This window comes from Hemitrygon akajei, unplaced genomic scaffold (assembly GCF_048418815.1).
Source record: "Hemitrygon akajei unplaced genomic scaffold, sHemAka1.3 Scf000133, whole genome shotgun sequence".
Taxonomy (NCBI): Eukaryota; Metazoa; Chordata; class Chondrichthyes; order Myliobatiformes; family Dasyatidae; genus Hemitrygon; species Hemitrygon akajei.
Genome location: NW_027332019.1, coordinates 683,675 through 706,143, shown reverse-complemented (window position 1 = coordinate 706,143; position 22,469 = coordinate 683,675). Strand labels below are relative to the sequence as shown.

The following is a 22,469-nucleotide window of genomic DNA, read 5'->3' as shown; positions in this document are numbered from 1 at the left end:
GCCTTTTTTAAACAATGAAATAACATGAGCTACCCTCCAATCCTCTGGCACTGCACCCGTGGCTCAGGACATTTTAAATATTTCTGTCAGGGCCCCTGCAATTTCTACTCTAGTCTCTCTCAAGGTCCGAGGAAATATCAAGTCAGGCCCGGGGGATTTATCTACCTTTATTCGCTGTAAGGCAGCAAGCACCTCCTCCTCTTTAATCTACAAATGTTCCATGACACTACTGCTTGTTTCCCTTCCTTCCATATACACTATGCCAGTTTCCTGAGTAAATACTGATGCAAAAAAACTGTTTAAGATCTCCCCCATCTCGTGAGGCTCCACACATAGACGACCACTCTGATCTTCTAGGGGACCAATTTTGTCCCTTACTATCCTTTTACTCTTAATATACTTGTAGAAACCCTTCGGGTTTTCCTTCCCATTATCTGCCAAAGCCACCTCATGTCTTCTTGTTGCCTTCCTGATTTCCTTCTTTAGTATTTTCTTATGTTATCTATACTCTTCAAGTAACTCATTTGCTCTTTGTTGCCTCTACCTGCTATACACTTCTCTCTTTTTCTTAACCAGATCGCCAATATCCCTTGAAAACCAAGGTTCCCTGTGTCTGTTAACTTTGCCTGTTCCTGGTATGAACATGCAAACTCTGCACTCTCAAAATTTCACCTTTAAAGGCCGTCCACTTACTGAACACATCCTTGCCAGAAAGAAATTATCCTAATCCACTCTTCCTAGATTAGTGTGGTCACTTTTGGGCGGTCTATAATACACCCCTATTAGTGTGGTTACACCTTTCCCATTCCTTAGCTCCACCCATATGGCCTCTGTAGACAAGCCCTCCGGTCTGTCCTGTCCACGCACAGCTGTGATATTTTCCCTGACTAGTAATGCCACTCCTCCCCCTTTCATCCCTCCCCCTCTATCACGTCTGAAACAAGGAATATTTCTATCATGTATAAACCTTAGGTGAGAGGTTATCTTTTTGTATTAATGTATTAAAAATAAATTATAAATTCTACCAATGAGAATTACAAATTCTCTTACTGAAGGATTCATATTCAAAATAGTATCCAACAAATCAGATTCTTGCATATATGGGAACTTAGATAATTATTTTTTGTAAAAAAATGTCTAACCTGAAGATATTGCAGTAAGTGTGTATGAGAGAGAGAATTTTTGCTAATTAACTTCAAAAGTCATCAATCAACCATGACAAAATAAATGAAAATAAAAATAAATAAATCTGCAAAAAAAAAAACAGATCCCCTTAATCACTAAAGATTAAACAAGTTTGGGAGAGAGAACTTAATATGACCTTTGTTAATGAAGATGGTCAATTCTTCTTTAATATGTGCCAATCAGTGTTTAATTCAATTTAAAATTGTTCACTGTTACTATTTAACAAAGGAGAGACTATCCAAAATATTTCCTAACATAGACAATTATTGCGATTGGTATAAAACTGAAGTAGCCACTTTTTCACATATGTTCTGGTCATGTTCTTCATCAAAATGTTTTTTGAAATCTTTATTTTCTACAATTTCTAAAGCTCTGAAAATTAATTTACAACCTAATGTACAAAGCTTTGATTTCTGTCTATACATGCAGTGCTCGCATGACCTTTATCCTCCTCCAACTCACTATCTGCTCTAACACTCTGGTTCCCCTCTCTCTGCAAATCTAGCTTAACCCCCTCCCCCGCCCCCCCACCCCCCCACCCCCGAGCAGCACTGGCAAATCTACCCGCAAGAATGTTGGTTCCCCTCCAGTTCAGGGGCAAACCATCCCGCCGGAACAGGGCTCACCTTCCCGGGAACAAAGCACAATTGTCCAATAACATGAAGCCCTCCCTCCTGCACCGTCTCCTTGGCCACGTATTTAGCTGCACTATCCGCACATTTATATTTACAGGGACTTTACTCCTGACTCCGGTCCCGGGACCCGACTCGTTTACAGACCCGGAGCGGATCCGGAGCAGATTCTCAGCCACTGGTTTTCATCCACAGTCCGGAAGAAAGGATAAAGTTTTTCCGTGAATTTATTCCCAGTGAAGGTGTGGAGATGGGACTTGGTCTCCGCGTTGTAAAATGAAACTGTCCCGGACTCATAACTGAGATAAACTCCCACCCTCCCGGGGATGGGACCGGCAGCGAGACGGGACTCGGGGGAGCGGGGACCACGGTCCACGTCATAATCCCGATGTAACACGTCACCAAACCGCCCGATGACCCAGAATCCGGTCTCCGGACTCAGTCTGACCCATCCCTTCCTCTCCACAGACTCTGCGGCGACTCCCAGACACCAGAAACGATTCCCCGTCACCCACACCTCCCAGTAATGTCTCCCCGATGTGAATCTCTCCGATCCCAGCACACAAAGCCAGTCTGTGAATCTCTTCCCGGTGTCAGGGAGATTCCTCCGGGTCCCGGACCGTCTCACACTCTTCCGATCCTCAGACACCTCGAGCTCCGGATGCGCCGTTTCCACATCCAGGGTGACAGAGGCTGGGGGTAGAGTCAGAATCAGAATCAGAATCAGAATCAGACTTTAATCGCCAAGTACCTATGCACAAACAAGGAATTTACTTCCGGCAGATGTTGTCTCTCTGCTCATAACAATAATAATGATAAATATAAATGAAAATATAGATTATACATACAGGTAGTGCAATCCAAGTAATAGTTAGTCGACAGTTAACCGGCAGAGTGACCGCAGTAGGGAAAAACTTCTCCAGTGCCTATTAGTCTTAGTCTGGAGGGATCTGAAGCGCCTCCCAGACGGAAGCAGATCAAACAGTCCGTGCGCAGGATCGGAGGAGTCCTTTATGATGTTCCCCGCCCTCTTCTTCAACCTGGAAGAGTACACGTCCACAATAGAGGGCAGGGAGGCTCCAATGATGCGCTCGGCAGTCACTCGGACAGCGCGGCACCGGGGATCGGGGGGAGACTCGGGCAGCGCGACCCCGGGGATCGGGGGGGGGGGGGAAACTTGGACAGCGCGACCCCGGGGATCGGGGGAGACTCGGGCAGCGCGGCCCCGGGGATCGGTGGAGGAGTCTCGGGCAGCGCGGCCCCGGGGATCGGGGGGAGACTCGGGCAGCGCGACCCCGGGGATCGTGGGGGGGGGGGGGAGACTTGGACAGCGCGACCCCGGGGATCGGGGGAGACTCGGGCAGCGCGGCCCCGGGAATCGCGGGGAACCACGGGCAGCGCGGTCCCGGGGATCGGGGGAGGAGTCTCGGGCAGCGCGGCCCCGGGGATCGGGAGGAGTCTCGGGCAGCGCGGCCCCGGGGATCGGTGGGAGACTCGGGCAGCGCGGCCCCGGGGATCGGGGGGGAGACTCGGGCAGCGGGGACCCGGGGATCGGGGGGAGAAAAAAGCGGATGGACTCCCCAAGGGTTTTCCGCTGGACAGGGGAAACATCCTCCCTCACCCCTGCCTGTTGACCCCTGAAAGAATTTTGTGTTTCCATGAGATCTCTCATTCTTCGAAACTGGGAACAGAGAACATAGAGCAGTACAGCACAGGAACAGGCCCGTCATACAATGTTCACATTCATTTCTGAGTGTGAAGTGGGGGAGTGTGATGGTTTGAGACAGTAAAGGCGGTGATAATAGGAACCAGTAGGGGAGAGATGAATGGCAGATTGAACCAGGTGGGGGAGGGGTGGAAAGACCGTGGGTGAACTGTGTGTGTAGACGTAATGAGAAGCTGGAGGGGGCAAAGATGGGAGATGAGAATGACTTTGTCCCCTTTTCCACGACCCCATCCCCCGCAGCCCCTCATTAGGACAGGGGATGAACTTGCAGGAACCCTTAAGCAACACAGGTCCTGATGAAGTGTTTCAGTCTGAACCGTGGACTGTTTACACTTTTCCATAGAAACTTCCCGGCCTGCTGTTCCCCCAACAATTTGTGTGTGTTACTCTGTTTTAAATATACTCAATTATTTGGCCTCCACAGCTGCCTGTGGCAGATTCACTATCCTGTGGATAAAGGAATTCCTCCTCATCTCTGTCCTAAATGGACATCCCTAGAGTCGGAGGCTGTGCTTACCGTTCTCGACCCACCCACATCCTCCCAACATCAACTCTCTCCAGACAGGTGTCAGAGAGATCTGGCGAGACCCTTCTTCAGGACCTGTCTAGCTTGGATTACCAGCATCTGCAGATTTTCTCTTGTTTGATTTTTAAAGTAGAAGTTAATAAGTAAACTTCTTGATTAGTCAGAGTCTCAAAGGTTATGGGGAGGAGGCGGGAGAATAGGGTTGAAGGGGATAATAAATCAGTTATTCTTCTAAACTCCGGTGAGTACAGACCCAGAACCAACAAACACTCCTCATATGTTAACTCTTTCATTCCCGGAATCATTCCTGTGAATCTTCTGCACCCCCTCCAATGCCAGCACTTGTTTTCCGATAGAAGGGACCCAAAACTGCTTACAATACTCGATGTGGTCTGTCCGATGCCTTATAAAACCTCAAAATTACATCCTTGCTCTTCTACTCTAATCCTCCCGAAATGAAAGCAAACATTGAGTTTACCAATCTTACCACTGACACAAACTGCAAGTTAACCTTCAGGGAATCCTGCACAAGGACACCCATGTCCCTTTGCACCTCTGATTTTTGAATTTCGCCCTGTTTACAGAATTGTCTATGCCTTTATTCCTTCGACTCTACCTGTGCTACAAGATCCTTTTTACGTATACTGGTGCATTCAAATAAGTCCATAAGGCAAAGCAGCAGAAGCCGGCCATTCGGCCCTTCGAATCTGCTCCGCCATTTTATCATAAGCTGATCCATTCTCCCATTTAGTCCCACTCTCCCACCGTCTCACCATGACCTTTGATGCCCTGGCTACTCACATACCTATCAATCTCTGTCTTAAATACACCCAATGACTTGGCTTCCACTGCCGCAAGAAATTCACAAATTCACCACCCTCTAGCTAAAAAAATTTCTTTGCATCTCCGTTCTGAATGGGTGCCCTTCAATCCTTAAGTCATGCTCTCTCGTACTAGACTCCCCCACCATGGGAAACAACTTTGCCACATCCACTCTCTCCATGCCTTTTAACATTCGAAATGTTTCTCTGAGGTCCCCCCTCATTCTTCTAATCTCCAAGGAGTACAATTCAAGAGCGGTCAAATGTTCCTCATATGATAACCCTCTCATTCCCGGAATCATTCTAGTGAATTTGCTCTGAACCCTCTCCAATGTCAGAACATCCTTTCTTAAATAAGAAGCCCAAAACTGAACACAGTATTCCAAGTCATGTCTTACCATTGCCTTATAGAGCCTCAACATCACATCCCTGCTCCTATACTCTATTCCTCTAGAAATGAATGCCAACATTGCATTTGCCTTCTTCACCACCGACTCAACCTGGAGGTTAACCTTAAGGGTATCCTGCACGAGCACTCCCAAGTCCCGTTGCATCTCAGAACTTTGAATTCTCTCTCCATTTGAATAATAGTCTGTCCGTTTATTTCTTCTACCAACGTGCATGAACATACACTTTTCTACATTGTATTTCATTTGCCACTTCTTTGACCATTCTCCTAATTTATCCAAGTCTCTCTGCAGACTCTCTGTTTCCTCAGCACCACCGTCCCCTCCACTTATCTTTGTATCATCAGCAAACTTAGACACAAAGCCATCTATTCCATAATCCAAATCGTTGATATACAATGTAAAAAGAAGCGGCCCCAACACGGACCCCTGTGGAACGCCACTGGTAACTGGCAGCCAACCAGAATGGGATCCCTTTATTCCCACTCTCTGTTTCCTGCCAATCAGCCAACGCTCTATCCAGATATCTAAACTTCCCGTAATTCCATGGGCTCTTATCATGTTTAGCGGCCTCATGTGAGGCACCTTGTCAAAGGCCTTCTGAAAATCCAAATACACAACATCCACTGCATCTCCCTTGTCCAGCCTACTTGTAATCTCCTGAAGAAATTTCAATGGGTTTGTCAGGCAGAATTTTCCTTTAAGGAAACCATGCTGAGTTTGACCTATCTTGTCATATGCCTCCAGATACTCGGTAACCTCATCCTTGACAATTGACTCCAACAGCTTCCCAACCACCAATGTCAAGCTAACAGGTCTATAATGTACGTTTTGCTTCCTTGCCCCTTTCTTAAATACCAGAGTGGCATTTACAATCTTCCACTCCTCCGGAACCATGCCAGAATCTATTGACTTTTGAAAGATCATTGTTAATGCGATCTCCACAGCTACTTCCTTCAAAACACAAGGGTGCATTCCATCTGGTCCTGGAGATTTATCTACCCTTAGACTATTCAGCTTCCTGAGTACTTTCTCTGTCGTAATTGTGACTGCGTATACTTCTCTTCCCTGACACCCTTGAGTTTCTGGTATACTGCTGATATCTTCCTCAGTGAGGACTGATGCAAATACTCGTTCAGTTCCTCAGCCATCTCCTTATCTCCCATTACAATTTCTCCAGCATCATTTTCTATCTGTCCTATATCCACTCTCACACGATTTTTATTCTTTATATACTTGAAAAATCTTTTAGTATCTTCTTTGATATTATTTGCTAGCTTCCTTTCATAGTTCATCTTTTTCCTCTTAATGGCCTTCTTAGTTTCCTTTTGTAAGCTTTTAAAAACTTCCCAATCCTCTGTCTTCGCACTAATTTTTGTTTCCTTGAATGCCCTCTCCTTTGCTTTTACTTTGTCTTTCACTTCTCTTGTTAGCCACGGTCGCATCGTGTTTCCATTCGAAAATTTCTTCTTTTTTGGAATATATCTATGTTGCACCTTACTCACTTCTCGCATAAACTCCAGCCACTGCTGCTCTGCGGTCCTCCCGCTAGTGTCCCTTTCCAGTCAAATTTGGCCAGTTCCTCTCTCGTGCCACTGTAATTTCCTTCACTCCACTGCAATACCGACACGTTGGATTTCAGTTTCTCTTTCTCAAATTTCACAGTGAACTCAATCATGTTACGATCACTGCCTCCTAACGGTTGCTTCACCTCAATCTCTCTAATCACTTCAGGTTCATTACACAATATCCAATCCAGTACCTCTGATCCCCTAGTGGTCTCAACAACAAGCTGTTGTGAAAAGCCATCTCGTAGACATTCTACAAATTCTCTCTCTTGAGATCCAGTGTCGACCTGATTTTCCCAATCCACTCGCATGTTAAAATCCCCCACAATTATCATAACACTGCCCTTCTGGCAAGCCTTTTCTATTTCCTGTTGTAATTTGTAGTCCACCTCATTGCAGCTGTTAGGAGGCCTGTATATAACTGCCATCAGGGTCCTTTTACCCTGCTATTTCTCAGCTCAACCCATAAAGATTCTGCACCTTCCGATCCTATGTCACCTCTTTCTAATGATTTAATATCATTTCTTACAAATAAAGCCATGCCACCCCCTCTGCCTACCTGCCTGTCCTTCTGATACACCGTGTATCCTTGGACGTTCAGCTCTCAGAGACATGCATCCTTTTGCCACGTCTCAGTGATGACCACAAAATTATACCTGCCAATCTGTAGCTGTGCAACAAGATCATCCACCTTATTCCTTATGCTGTGTGTATTTAAGTATAATACTTTAAGTCCAGTATTTGGTACTTTTTGTTTTGATTGCACTGCAACTCATCCCAGTGGCTGCAAATTTGCCCCATCACCTGCCTGTCCTTCCTGACATCTTTACTGATCACTATCTTAGATTTATTTCTGTTTTCCCCCTCCTCCGCTCTATCATTCCGCTTTCCCATCCCCATGCCAAATTAGTTTAAACCCTCCCTAACAGCTCTATTAAACATTCCCGCTATGATATTGATCCCCTTCGGGTTCAGGTGTAACCCGTCCTTTTTGAACAGGTAATACTTCCACCAGAAGAGATCCCAATGATCCAAGAATCTGAAGCCCTGCCCCCTGCACCAGTATCTCAGCCACGCATTCATCTGCCTGATCCTACTATTCTTGCCCTCGCTAGCACGTGGCACAGGTAGCAATCCTGAGATTACTACCCTGGATGTCCTGCTTCTCAGCTTCATTCCCAATTCCCGGAAATCTCTCTTCAGGACCTCCTCCCTTTTCCGCCCTATGTCATTGGTACCAACATGTACCAAGACAGCTGGCTGCTCGACCTCTCCCTTCAGAATATTCTGGACCCGATTCGAGACATCCCGTACCCTGGCACCTGGGAGGCAGCACACCATGCGGGTATCTCTACCAGGCTCACAGAATATCCTGTCTGTTCCCCTGACTATGGAATCCCCTATGACTACCGCATTCCTCTTCTCCCTCCTTCCCCCCTGCACAACAGCGCCAGGCTCAGTGCCAGAGACCCGGTCACCGTGGCCGTCCCCTGTCAGGTCATCCCCCTCAACAGCATCCGAAACGATATACTTGTTGCTGAGTGGGGCAGCCACAGGGGTGTCCTCCACTATCCGGGCATTTCCCTTCCCTCTCCTGACAGTCACCCAGTTTTCTGACCCCAGTAGCCTAGGGATGACTACCTCCCTGTAGCTCCTGTCTATCACCTCTTCATTTTCTCTAATAAGCAGTAGATCATCAAGCTGCAGCTCCAGATCCCTAACACGGTCTCCGAGGAGCTGAATCTCGGTTCACCTGGTGCAGGTGTGGCTATCAGGGAGGCTGGAGGTCTCCCAGGATTCCCACATCTGACACCCTGAACAAAGCACTAACCCTGCAGACATGCTACCTAATTCTACAGGAATGAAACAAAGAAAGATAGGTCAACTCACCCACTTACATTGCCAAGCACACGAACTTTTTAAACAGTTAGCTAATGTGCCCTGCTGTTCCCCCGTCCGTCCAGGCCGATTTGCCAAGGGGAGAAAAAGAGTCGGTGCCTCGCTCTCGGCTCTTCCCATTACCGCCTAAGCCCGTTGAGCCAAAGCCCTACACTCTGCTGCCTCCCACTCCGCTGCCCGCTGTATAGGGTGGTCATCTGTTTAAACTCTCCGCGCTGTCCTGCGCAGTCTCGCCGATCTTGTACGCGAAGCTTTTAAAAAAACTGCCTCCCTTCAGAATTTAGCTCCCACGCCGCCCTTCTTGTCCCAATCTAATAAAACACCTTCAGTCCTGTATTCATCAGCCTATTCCACACTGTCCACATGAAATTCAGCAAGGCCTTTGATGTCGATGATAGACCACACTTGGAGCATTGTCTGCATTTCCGGTTCCCGAATATGGGGAGGATGTCATTACACTGGACAGGAGGCTTCAGGAGGATGTTACCAGGACTGGGGGCTTGGGTTAAAAGCAGAGAGTGGATAAGCTTTGGACTATTCAGCTGTAGTGTCGGATGTTCAGGTATGACCCCTTATCAAAGTAAATAATTCATAAGGAGCTTAAATAACATTTCTTTTTCGAAGAAATGGGAGTACAGAACCAGAGGCCTCAGATTGAAAGTGAGACGGGAAATTTTTCTGAGTGGTCTATCGGCTAACATTCTCATAGAGAGGGCGATTGGTAAATGGAATTTGCCCCCAGACGCTGTAGAAACAGGTAAAAATAAAATATTTTAAAATAAATTAGGGCAGGAACACAGATGGGAAATGGTTAGAGGGATGGGGGGGGGGGCAAACACACACAAATGGGCCATGCTCAAGAATCTTGCAGATTGATGAAGTGGGCCGTGAGTTCAACATCCGTTAAACCCTCCCAGATCATCCTCCTGAGGAATCTCACCCCGGAGTCTGTCTGTGAAGTGTTGATGTGACGTCATGTCAGAGGGCAGCTCAGTGCCACAGAACAGACAGACTGGGTAAGGACTGCAGATTTCAATCCTAAATGGAAATTTGGGCCTATTTCTGTGGCCGTGTGACACACTGTGATAGTGTGTGTGTGTGTGTGTGTGTGTGTGTGTGTGTGTGTGTGTGTGTGTGTGTGTGTGTGTGTGTGTGTGTGTGTGTGTGTGTGTGTGTGTGTGTGTGTGTGTGTGTGTGTGTGTGTGTTTGTGTTGATTGTGGTAAATATCCGTGTGGTGTGTATACACTTTGAAGGAGAGTGTACACATTGAAGAATTTGTATGTTACAGTGTGTCATCACATGTCTGGAGTGTGTTGATAATGTGTCACACGTGATTGAGTTGTTTAAATGAATAAATGACTGTCTCTGAAGAGATTGGTTTCCAGGTTACTGAGGGAAATATCAACGTACATTGCTGAGGCTCTGACTACAATCTGCCAGTCCTTCCTGTGTATGTGTGTGAGGGAGCTTTGCCAGGCCGGTTATGCTGTGTGTGCTTCTCCCGAGATGAAATATTGACCCATGTCAATGCTTGTTGGTGTGTCCGAGCTCATTCTCACAATGCTTCAATGCAGTGGTCTGATAACCATAAAACATAGGAGCAGAATTAGGTCATTTGCCCATCGAGTCTGCTCCGCCATTCAATCATGGCTGATCCTTTTTTCCCCTCGTCAGCCCCACTACCTGGCCTTCTCCCCGTAACCTTTGAAGCTGTGTCCAATCTAGAACCTATCAAGCTCTGCCTTAAATACACCCAAAAGTTTCCACAAATTCACCAACCGCTGGCTCAAATTTATTCGCATCTGTTTTAAATAGATGCCTCTCTATCTTGAGGCTGTGCCCTCTTGTCCTAAACTCCACCGCCATGGGAAACATCCTTTCCACATCTACTCTGTCTAGGACTTCCAACATTCGAAAGGTTTCAATGAGATCCCCCCCCCCCCTCATCTTTCTAAATTCTAGCGAGTACAGACACAGAACTATCAAACGTTCCTCGTATGATAACCCTTTCATTCCTGGAATCATCCTTATGAAATGAACCTTCTGCAATGCCAGCACATCTTTTCTTAGATGAGGAGCCCAAAACTGTTCACAATACTCAAGGTGAGGCTGCACCAGTGCCTGATAAAGCCTCAGCATCACATCCCTGTTCTTGGATTGAATGCTATCTAAACCCCTTGAATTGAATGCTAACGTTGGATTTGCCTTCCTCACCACTGACTCTACCTGCAAGTTAACCTTTAGGGTGTTCTGCAGAATGACTGCTAAGTCTATTTTCATCTCAGCCTTTTGGGTTTTCTCCCCATCTGAAAAAAAAATTGCACGTTATTTCTACGACCAAAGTGCATGGCCATGCATTTTCCAACATTGTATATCATTTGCCACTTTCTTTCCTATTCTCCTCATTCAAGTCCTTGTCCAGCCTAACTGTTTCCTCAACACTACCGGCCCCTCCACCAATCTTTGTATCATCTGCAAACTTGGAAACAAAGCCATCTACTCTAGGACAAGAGGGTATGACTTCAGGATTGAAGGACGTCCTTTTAGAACTGAGATGCGGAGAAATTACTTTAGTCAGTGGGTGGAAAATCTGTGGAATTTGTTGCCACAAGTGGCCGTTGAGGCCAAGGCATATTTAAGGCAGAGATAGATAGGTTTTTGATTAGCCAGGGCATCAAAGGGTATAGGGTGAAAGCAGGGGAGTGGGGATGACTGGAAGAATTGGCTCAGCCCATGACTGAATGGTGGAGCAGACTCGATGGGCCGAATGGCCTACTTCTGCTCCAACATCTTATGGTCTATTCCATCAGCTAAATCTTGATATTCAGCGTAAAATGAAGGTGTCCTAACACTGACCCCTGTGGAACACGAGTCACTGGCAGCCAACCAGAAAAGGATCACTTTACTCTCATTCGCTGTTTCCTACCAATCAGCCAATGTTCTAACCATGCCTGTAACTTTTCTGTAATACCATGGCCTCTTAACCTGGTTACCACCTTCATGTGTGGCACCTTGTCAAAGGCCTTCCGAGATTCCAAATATACAACATCCACTGCATCCCCTTTATCTATCCTGCTTGTAATCTCCTCAAAGAATCCCAACAGGTTTGTCAGGCAGGATATTCCCTTAACAAAGCCATGCTAACTTGCCCTGTCTTGTCCAGTGTCACCAAGTATTCCATAACCTCATACTTAACAACTGACTCCAATTTCTTCCCAACCACAGGGGTGATTGTTAACTGGTCTATAATTTCCTTTCTGCTGTCTTCCTCCTTACTTAAAGGGCTAAGTGACATTTGCCATTTTCCAGTCCTCTGGCACCATGCCAGGTTCCAGTGATTTTTGAAAGATCATTTCAAATGCCTCCATAATTTCTACTGCGACCTCTTTCAGGACACTAGGGTGCAGTTCATCTGGTCCGGGTGACTTATGTACCTTTAGGTCTTTCAGCTTTTTGAGCACCTTCTCCCTTGTAACAGTAACTGCACTCACTTCTCTTCCCTCACACTCTTCAACACCGGGCACAGTGCTAGTGTCTTCCACGGTGAAGACTGGTGCAAAATATTTGGTTTATCTGCCATCTCTTTATTCTGTGTTATTATATATCCATTCTCATTTTCTAGCGGTCCTATATCCAGTCTCATCTCTGTTTTTTTTTACAATACCTGAAAAACAATTTGATATTGTTTGCTAACTTGTTTTACAAAAGACCGGTGTGTAAAAAGGGCCTGAAGGATCATTGAAGACCAGAGTCAGTCCAACCACAAACTGTACCAGTTGCTACCATCCAGGATACGGTACCGCAGCATAAAAGCCAGGAGCAACAGGCTCCAGGGACAGCTTCTTCAACCAGGCCATCAGACTGATTAACTCGTGCTGAGACAACTGTATTTCTATGTTATATTGATCAGTATGTTATACATATAATTCATCATAAATTACTATAAATTGCACATTGCACATTTAGATGGAGACGTAATGTAAAGATTTTTAATCCTCATGTATATGAAGGATGTAAGTAATAAAGTCAATTCAATTCAAATCAATTTCTTGTTGATTTTTTCCCACCCAATCATCCTTTTATTTCCTCTCTGTAGATATTTAAAAGCTTCCCAATCCTCTGTCTTCCTACTAACTTTTGTTTTGTTGTATACCCTCTCTTTTGCCTTTACAGTAACTTGTCTTCCCTTGTCAGCCACGGTTTTACTATTTTGCCATTTGAGTATTTATTTATTTATGGAATACATCTATCCTTCACCTTTCTCACTTTCCCAGAAACTGACACCATTTCTGCTCTGCTCTCATCCCTGCCAGCATCTCCTTCCAATTTGCTTTGGCCAACTCCTCTCTCAGACTACTGTAATTTCTTTCACTTCTCTGAAATACTACAATATCAGACTTTACTTCCTCCTTATCAGATTCCAAGTTGAACTCAGTGACGTTGTGAGCACTGCTTCCTAAGGTTTCTTTTAACTACTCACCTCTGGTTCAATACATAACACCCAATACAGTAGAGCTGTTCCCCGAATAGGCTCAACGACTAACTGCTCTAGAAAGCCATCACATTGCATTCAACAAACTCACGCTCTTGAGATCCTTTACCAAACTGATTTTCCCAACGGCCCTGCATGTTGAAATCTCCCATGATTATCATAACATTGTCCTTTTCATCAGCCTTTTCTATTTCCAGTTGTAATCTGTGGGTCACGACCCACTGACTGTTGGAAGGCCTGTATATCACTGGTGTCAGTGTCATTTTTACTTTTGCAGTTCCTTACCTCAACCCACAAGGATTCAACATCTTCCAATCCTAGGTCACATCTTGCTATTGATTTACCAGCAGAGCCACACCACCCCATCAGCCTTCCTTCCTTCCTCCGATACATTGTGTAACCTTGGACATTCAGCTCCCAACTACAACCATCCTTCAGCCACGATTCCGTGATGGCCACAACATCATACCTGACAATCTGTAATAGAGTAACAAGATCATCCACCTTATTTCTCATACTCCCTGCATTGAGATAATACGCTTTGTGTACTGTATCTGCTACCCTTTTTAATTCTGCATCCCTAATGCACTGATACTCACCCTGCTGGCTGCAATTTTGTCCTCGGATCTGTCCGCCCTATCTGACAGTCTGACTGTACGCTATCTTTGCATTTTTACCATCAGTCCTATCCCTTCACTCCACTTCCAACCCCCACCCCACCAAATTAGTTCAGACCCTCCCCGACAGCTCTATCAAACCTCTCTGTGAGAATATTGTTCTCCCTCGGGTCGAGGTGCGACCCATCCCTTTTGAGCAGGTCATTCCTCCACCAAATGAGATCCCAATGATCCAAGAACCTGAATCCCTGTCCCCTGCACCACCTTCTCAGCCATGTTTATCTGTCAAATTATCCTGTTTCTACCCTCACCAGCACGTGGCACAGGCAGCAATCCAGAAATCACAACCCTGGAGGTACTGCTTCTGAGCTTTCGACCAAGCTCTCCAAATTCTATTTTAAGGTCCTAATTGCTTTTACTTCCAATGTCATTGTCCCAAAATTTACCAAGAAATCTGGCTCTTTTCCCTCCCTCTCTAAAATGCTGCGGACACGATTCGAGGCATCCCTGACCCTGGCACCCAGGAGGCAACATACCATTCGGGTGTCCCGTTCACATCAATAGATTCTCCTGTCTTTTCCCCTGACGATTCAGTCCCCGATCACGACCACTCCCCTCTTCTGCCTCTAACAACAGTGAGAGATGCTGATCCGGAAGGGGGAAGACCTGTGTCAGTCAGAGTCTGCACTCACAGGGCACATGAAGGACTTGTGTATTTTCCTGACAATCCCTGTCACCACACTGATACCCGCTTTTATTCCCTACAATATTATTGTCAGTATTAAATTCCCAGCTCCTCTGGTAGATCCAAACTCATGCCCTGGTGTGTTAGTGCATTTGCCTGGGATCGGAACACAGTGGTTCATTTGACAGTCCCGTGTATTGGTTGTATTGTGACCCTGTGCTGGTGTGTTCAGGGGTCTGACATCTCCAGCTGACGATGTGACAGTGATGCCTCCCAGTCGGTGGGGTTGATGTGGAATAAACTTCAGTTCCCCTTCAGCCCAGTATTACAGACAATCTTTGCCTCAAATTGGAACTAATGAATGGGGAGGAAAGAATCTTTGTAAGTTTTACCTCGATTAATAGCATCAAGCGTTTCTCTCAGCACTGTGTTGAACAAATAGGGGTGATCGAATTTTTCAACCGGTAGGGTCTCATCTGTCACTGACAATTCCTGGACAGCGTCGTTAATCCTGTAAATATTAAACTGCTGGTTATAAATTGCTATAATTGCTATTCTGAACTATTTTACAAATCCATTCAGGGTTTCAGTAAAGAGCCTATCCTACCTTCTGTTCCGACGAGCTTCCTCCTGAAATAAATAAAACACAAATCCGATTAGACTTGGACTTACTGTCCACATCCTGAATTTCATCCAAATCATTACAAGGTGTTGAAAATTCCCACTCCCGCAATCACTCACACACACGGACAATACAGAACCACGGGGTAAATTACTGGGAACGTTTCTGAATGTCAGACCATTACTGAGAGGATGAAACTTACAGGGAAGACAGGACAGGGTGTGCATTATCATCTGGATATGACGTCAGGCTGATAGGATGGAGGAATCTAAGATCAGTGATGTATGTGATTGTGTGCGGGTGGAGACTATTTATGGGGAGACTTGTGGGGAGATGTAATTCCAGATGGATTTTAACAAATTCCACAAGAAATTTAGTGAAGAGGATGTGGAACTCAGTGCCACAGGAGTGGCTGAAATGGAACAGCAGAGATTGAATGTAATGGGGAGGCTGGATAAACACGTGAGGGACCAGGGAGTTCGGTGCACTGTTGCTGGATGCGGTGAGTAGGTGGCAGGAGGATTGTGAAGCAGGGGAACTGATAGAAGATGGATCTAATGGCCTGTTTATGATAGAGAATGGGATATAATCCCATGTGAAATGTATCCAAAAAATAAAGAGACAGTGAAAGATTCCCATCTGATGGAAACTGGATATGGAGGTTAAGTCTGATGTGTGGGTCACTTTCTTGGTTCTCACTGATTGACAGAGAGAACTCACACCCACCGCACCAGACACACTCACAGCCTGGGACTGGAACTGGGTGTTGATGGGAGTTTTAGAGGATATTTAATGCGGTAATTAAGGAAACAGTAAGCAGCTCTGTGTTATGATCAGAGTAAATAATTTCAGAGAAATATACCGCTGTTCATTCAGTGCCCTTTGACAGAAACAAATTGAAATATAATTCCTCACCTTGAGAAATATCACACTGTCTTTTTGATCCATCTGTTCCTTTAACTTAGTGATTTTCTCCTGAATAAACCTTATATTCTCTTGAATCTCTCGAAGATTTTTCTCCATTGGATTTAGAATCCTCGCCTCTTCCTTCCTGAGATCCCTGAGTAAGCTCTGCTCTTTCTCAGTGATAATCTGGCGCAGTTCAGCAAACTGGGATGTGATGTGGGTCTGAACGCTGTGTGACTGTTCCTGTCGAATGAAAAGTGAAGATTAATTTACTGTATTGCTGTGTGTATTTCCTTATGACATTAAGGAGACCATTTGGTCCATTAATGTCCATGCTAGCTCTGAAACATTCCCATCAACCCCATTCCCTCCTGAAACCTATTCTCCCCATTGACCCATTAACACCCACCTGATTCACATACACGCTCCCCACCTTCACAGGGTTAATTGTAATTAACCATTCATCCAGCATATCTCTGGAATGTGTCTGAAACTGTCATGGCCACAGGGAGAGCATGCAAACTCCACACAGACAGCAGCAGAAGTCAGGATCGAACCCAGGTCACTGGAGCTGCGATACTCGGCAATTCTGCATTAAATGGAGCAAAACTCGACAGTAATATCAGAAATTCTGCTCAGGAAGCCTCACCCGAACTCCGGAAATCTTCTCTTTCTGTTGCTGCTCCTTTTCCTGGAAGTCTGATTTCTTTTTTGTGAGAGAGTCTAAGGAAGATTTTAGCTGATCCTGGAAGTCAGAGAGTGAAGGAAATAGAAACAAAGATGCATCAAAAGAAACAGGTGATCAAACCCGATTATCACACAAAATGCCGGGGGAACTCAGTGAGTCAGGCAACATCTATTCAGGGGAAATAAACAGTCGGTGTTTCGGGATGAGACCCATTATTAGGACTGGGAAGGAATGGGACAGAAACCAGAATGAAAAGGTTGGGGATGAGAACCAGCTGACAGGTGATGGGTGAGACAACGTGAGGGGGAACGTGGGGAAGGGTGATGAAGTGAGAAGCTGAGAGGGGACAGGTGGAAGAGGTAAAGAGCTGGAGAAGAAGGAATCTAATACGAGAGGACAATCGACCATGGAAGAAACGGGAGGAACTGGGCTGTTTGCGGCCCTGAATGGTGAGGAGGGAGGAGGTTAGGAGTCAGGTGTAGCACTTGTCCCGCTTGCAGGTGTCGGTGCCCGGAGGGAGATCAGTGGGGAGGAGCGAGTGGATCAGGGCGATACAGGACGTGGACCACGACCCGAATAGAGAGCGGAGAGTTGCGGGGTGCGGAGGTGGGCTGTGGGACGGAGAGATGCTAGAATCCCGTTGGAGAAGGCGAAAGTTGCAAAGAATAATGAGTTGGTTATGGAGGCTCGTGTGATGCTATGTAGGACAAAGGAAATGTGTGAAGCATTAAATTAACGTTAGTTTTTACCATGTAGTTTTTAACAGCTTCTTTAATCGGCATGACGCGGTGCTCTCTGTGTTCCTGCGCGTCTCTACAGATCACACAGATCAGTGTCTTGTCCGCTTCACAAAACAGCTTCAGTTCTTCCTCATGTTCCTCGCAGTGAAGTTTACTTTCCTTCCCTTTCGGATTCCGGTTTAGATTTCGAGCTTTTTCAGCCAGATTTGCTAAGGCCCGATTCACCCTGAGGGTGCGGTCAGCAAACACCTCTCTACATTCCGGGCAGGAGTTTCTCTCCTCCCTTTTCCAACACCGTATGATACAAGAGCGACAGAAGTTGTGTCCGCACTCCAGTGATAACGGATCGGTGAAGAAATCCAGGCAGATGGCGCAAATTGTCTCCTCGGTCCAACTCTCGGCCGTTCCTTTCGAAGCCATGTTAACTCCCGGCACTTCCTGATTCAGAATGCTTTCACTTTCGGGGAGCTGCTGATCCCCTGCAGTACCGCGATTGTCCACTACGCGCGCTGCAGTCTCAGGGAATGAACATGGTTTTGCTGGATGTGTTCAGTGCAAATTTTGGGCATTTCTATGTTGAGTGTGGGATCAAAAACACATTAAACAGGCAACAGATAAGAAAACGCGGCCATGGACTGTCTAAGCCCGGGTACGAGCGGAGGAGGGTTGACCGTATGGCGACCAACCCATCTCTTAAAAACGCAGTGTGACAAAAACGTCAGCTGAATCTCCAAAGGCCTCATCCCTGCGTTCGGAAGGACCTTCCCTTGGAAGACGATTGAAGTCCTGCGCTGAAAGGAGAAGCCATGTGTCCCCCTGGGGTGGTTCACTACTACAATAACTGTGAGGCGTCCTCAGCCAACCCGGCCACTCCCTGTCCAGTGTAGAGGATCCCTGTAGTCCCAGTGTTGTCCCTGTAGACTGGAATGTGTCAGTCGGCAGTATTCCTGTACGAAAGCAGTTCCCAACCTTTTTTAATGCCAAAGACCAACACCAGTAACCGTGGACCCCAGGTTGGGAACCGCTGCTCTCCGGACATCTCGGTGTGATGGCAGGCCAACAAGTTTCGAGCGTCTTTCCCCGAGCTGATGATCTTCCAGCAGCACTCGCTGTCCGTTTTCCTGCGTGTCCTGGGAACAGCCCGAGGATCAGTGAGCCTTCTGTCACGCAGCTGCTGTGGCACAGGCCCTTGAATGTTCCTCCACATATCTTCGTCAGCCCACAGTCCGCAAAGAGGTGAGTGACCGTATCGTCTCCACTGCAGTAATCTCGGGGCAGCGCGCTGTGGGAGTTATCTCCGGGCATGCAGCAAGGATCAGACTGGGAGGGCCCCTCTCACGGCCAGACAGGTGAGGTTTTGCTGCCTGTTGGTGAGATCTGGTGATGAGGCATTCGGCCAGATGGTCTGGACTGTCTGCTCAGGGAACCACTCCACTGTGTCCATCCAGTCCTTCTCCTGCAGCAACTGCAGGACATTCCGTGCTGACCACTGTCTGGTGTTCTTGTGGTCAAATCTGCTGGTCTGAAAGAACTGTCACCAATTTCATTAACACAAGGTTCACATGGAGAAACTTCCTGATGGAGACAGACACAGTCTCACAGGGTATTTACAGGGTAGGGGCAGGAATTATTATTCTCCTGGCTGGGTAGTGGAACCAGGGGTCACAGACTCAAAATCCGAGGTCACCTCAGCAGGACTGAGATGAGGAGAAATTTCCCCAACACAGTGCGGTGCATATTTGGAGTTTTCTCCACAAGTTTCCTAAATTAAACGGACATATTTTGGGGCTCGGCGATGTTGGGAATGTTGCAGGAAAGTGGCGCTGAGATCAAAGATTGGCCATGTTCTGAGTGAGGAACAGAACAACGCAACGGGCCGAATGGCCAGGAATGCTCCTGTTTCTTATTTTCTAAATCACGAGTTTACCTTTGCGCCTTGTTCTCCCTTGGCCTTCAGCCTGTCGGATTACGCAGGGGAGCGGTGAGAGCTCCGGAGATCCATCAGCAGCCGTTGTGGTTATTTCATGCTCTTGTTATTTATCCTGTTTCTCCGTATTTGCATTTGCACAGTTTGTTACCTTCAGCACTCTGGCTGATCTTTCACTGCCTGCTTCTGTTATGGTTACTATTCGATACTTTTTCTAAGTATGTCCGCATGAAAATGCTTCTCGGGGTTGTATGTGCTAACTTATCTGTACTCTGATAATAAAATTTATTTCGAAATTTGAGTTTCGAGGATTTTCCTTTAATTCTGAGAACAAGCTGTGACTGACATCTCCAGCTCCCAGTAGCAGCCCGTCCTCACACACCCGCAGCCAATCAGCGATCACCGCTGGGAGAGAGATGCTCTCACTGGCTACGAGCTGTCAGTGGGCGGGACGCTGAGCGCCCGGCCGGGCCGGAGTTTGGAACCGGGACCGAGTGAGGCCGGAGACCGGGAGCTGCGCCTCGGGTTTCGGCTGCACCACCGGCGGGTCTCGAATCCTTTCGAAGGCAGAGCTGAAGAGACTGGCGGTGATTCCGTGAGATGTTTCAGCTACACGGAGGGCGCCCGGCCTTTCCCCGCCGAGGATCGGGCCCTGTTGTCTGGAGTTGTCTCCCAGACCCGTCCCTTCCTGCTGGGAGACGGGAGCTGCCCCGCAGCGGCTGCCGATGGATCTCCGGAGCTCTCACCGCTCCCCTGTGCAATCCGAACGGCTGAAAACCAAGGGAGAACAAGGCGCAAAGGTAAACTCGTGCTTTAGAAAATAAGTAACAGGAGCATGCCTGGCCACTCGGCCCGTTGCGCCTATTCCACCCTTTCCTCAGAATAGTCCTTTCTTTTTAAATCTTTTTATTGATTTCAAACAAACATAAATGAAACATGAATACAAAGAGCTTGAGAGTACATAATCAATAGGTTAAGGTATAAATACAAATACATGATAATAACCTCCCAAACTCATAGTGGTTACAAAAAATGGGGAAAATAAGAAACCCTCCCCCTCAAAAAAATGAAAAAATTCCTAACCGACATGGGACATTGTATTATATCAATTATAGACAGTAGCGTCAGTAACTCCGCACCTCCATCCAAATAATCAAGGACAATAAAAGTAAGGTTTAGGAAAAGTCAGTTTAGCTCATATGAAAATGTTGAATAAATGGTCTCCAAGTTTCTTCATATTTAACTGAAGGGTCAAAGACAACACTTGTAATTTTTTCTAAACTCGAACAAGAAATAGTTTGAGAAAACCACTGAAATATAGTTGGAGGATTAATTTCTTTCCAGTTCAAGAGGATAGATCTTCTAGCCATTAATGTAACAAATGCAATCATCCGCCGGGCTGTGGGGGGGGGGGGATAAACGACTATTATCCACCATTGGTAAACCGAAAATTGCAGTAATAGGATGGAGTTGCAATTTGATATTCAGAACTGCTGAAATAATACCAAAAATATCTTTCCAATAATTTTGCAAACAGGGGCAAGACCAGAACATGTGGGTCAATGAAGCGACTTCAGAATGACATCTGTCACTGGTTGGATTAACATAAGAATAAAATCGAGCGAGTTTATCCTTGGACATGTGAGCCCTATGAACAACCTTAAATTGTATTAGGCATGTTTAGCACAAATAGAAGAAGAATTGACTAATTGTAAAATTTTCTCCCACTGCTCTGTGGGTATAAGACAGTGAAGTTCTTTTTCCCATTCCTTCTTCATTATTTCTGATACTCCTGGCTGTATTTTCATGATCATATGATAAATGATGGCTACTTACCCCTTCTGGCAAGGATTCAGAGCTAGAATTTTTTCTTTAATGTCCATTGGACATAATTTCAGAAAATATAACATTCAAGAAATTTCTAACTTACAAGTATCTAAAAAAATGAGTTTTAGGCTGGATAGCTGTTCAAAGGACATAAAACTGTTATCTAAATATAGATCACGAAAACATGTTATATCTTTTGTTTTCCATAACACAAAGGCTTGGTCCATAAAAGAGGGCTAGAAAAAGAAGTTAGATATAATAGGGCTTGATTATTCAAGCCAAAGAATTTACGAAATTTAAACCATCTTCTTAATGTATTTTTAACTATAGGATTAGTTATTTGTTTATTCGGTTTAGAAAAAGCAAAAGGAAGCGAAGATCCTAAAATAGAAAACAATGAGAAGTCTCGTACAGGTTTACACTCCAAATTTACCCATTGTGGCCAAGGTACTATGACCGATTCTTGTGTCCAAAATATTAAATATTGAATATTAACTGCCCAATAGTAAAATCTCAGGTTTGGCAAAACAAAACCACTTTCCTTCTTAGGCTACTGTAAATATTTTATTACTTAATCTAGGATTTTTCTTCTGCCACACATACGAGGATATTTTGGAGACAATAATATCAAAAAAAGATTTAGGAATAAAAATTGGTAATGCTTGGAATAAATATAAAAATTTGGGTAATACTATCATCTTGATAGTATTAATTCGACCAACCAATGACAGAGATAATGGGGACCACCTGGTAACAAGTTGCTTGATTTGTTCAATTAAAGGTAAAAAAATAACTTTAAATAAACCCTTATGTTTCTTGGTAATTTTAGTACCCAAATAAGTAAAATGATCTGTGACAACTTTAAATGGTAAGTGTTTATAAATTGCAACTTGCATATTTGATGGAAATAACTCACTCTTATTAAAATTCAGTTTGTAGCCAGAAAAGCTACTAAACTGAGCAAGCAAGGATGAAATAGCAGGAATAGATCTCTCAGGGTCAGATATGTATAGTAACAAATCATCAGCATATAATGATAACTTATAAGTCCCTTCCCTACAGGTAATTCCAAAAATATTAGGTGATTCACAAATGGCAACGGTTAAAGGTTCCAAAGCAATGTCAAATAATAGAGGACTTAAAGGGCAGACTGGCCTCGTACCACGGGACAACTGAAAAAAAGGAGATCTTTGATTATTG

General features: G+C 45.5%; 1 protein-coding gene across 1 annotated transcript in view; it reads right to left on the bottom strand.

Moving 5' to 3' along the window:
• LOC140723759 (zinc finger protein RFP-like) overlaps positions 1-18,032 on the bottom strand; it is a 35,494-nt gene extending 17,462 nt beyond the window's left edge. The window contains exons 1-2 of the mRNA XM_073038299.1: positions 17,525-18,032; positions 16,737-16,832 (exon numbers count right to left, since the gene is read on the bottom strand). Coding sequence (XP_072894400.1) covers positions 16,737-16,832; positions 17,525-17,935 — 507 coding nt within the window. The 5' untranslated portion in view covers positions 17,936-18,032. The remainder of the gene's footprint in view (positions 1-16,736; positions 16,833-17,524) is intronic.
• Between the last annotated feature and the right edge of the window lie 4,437 nt (positions 18,033-22,469).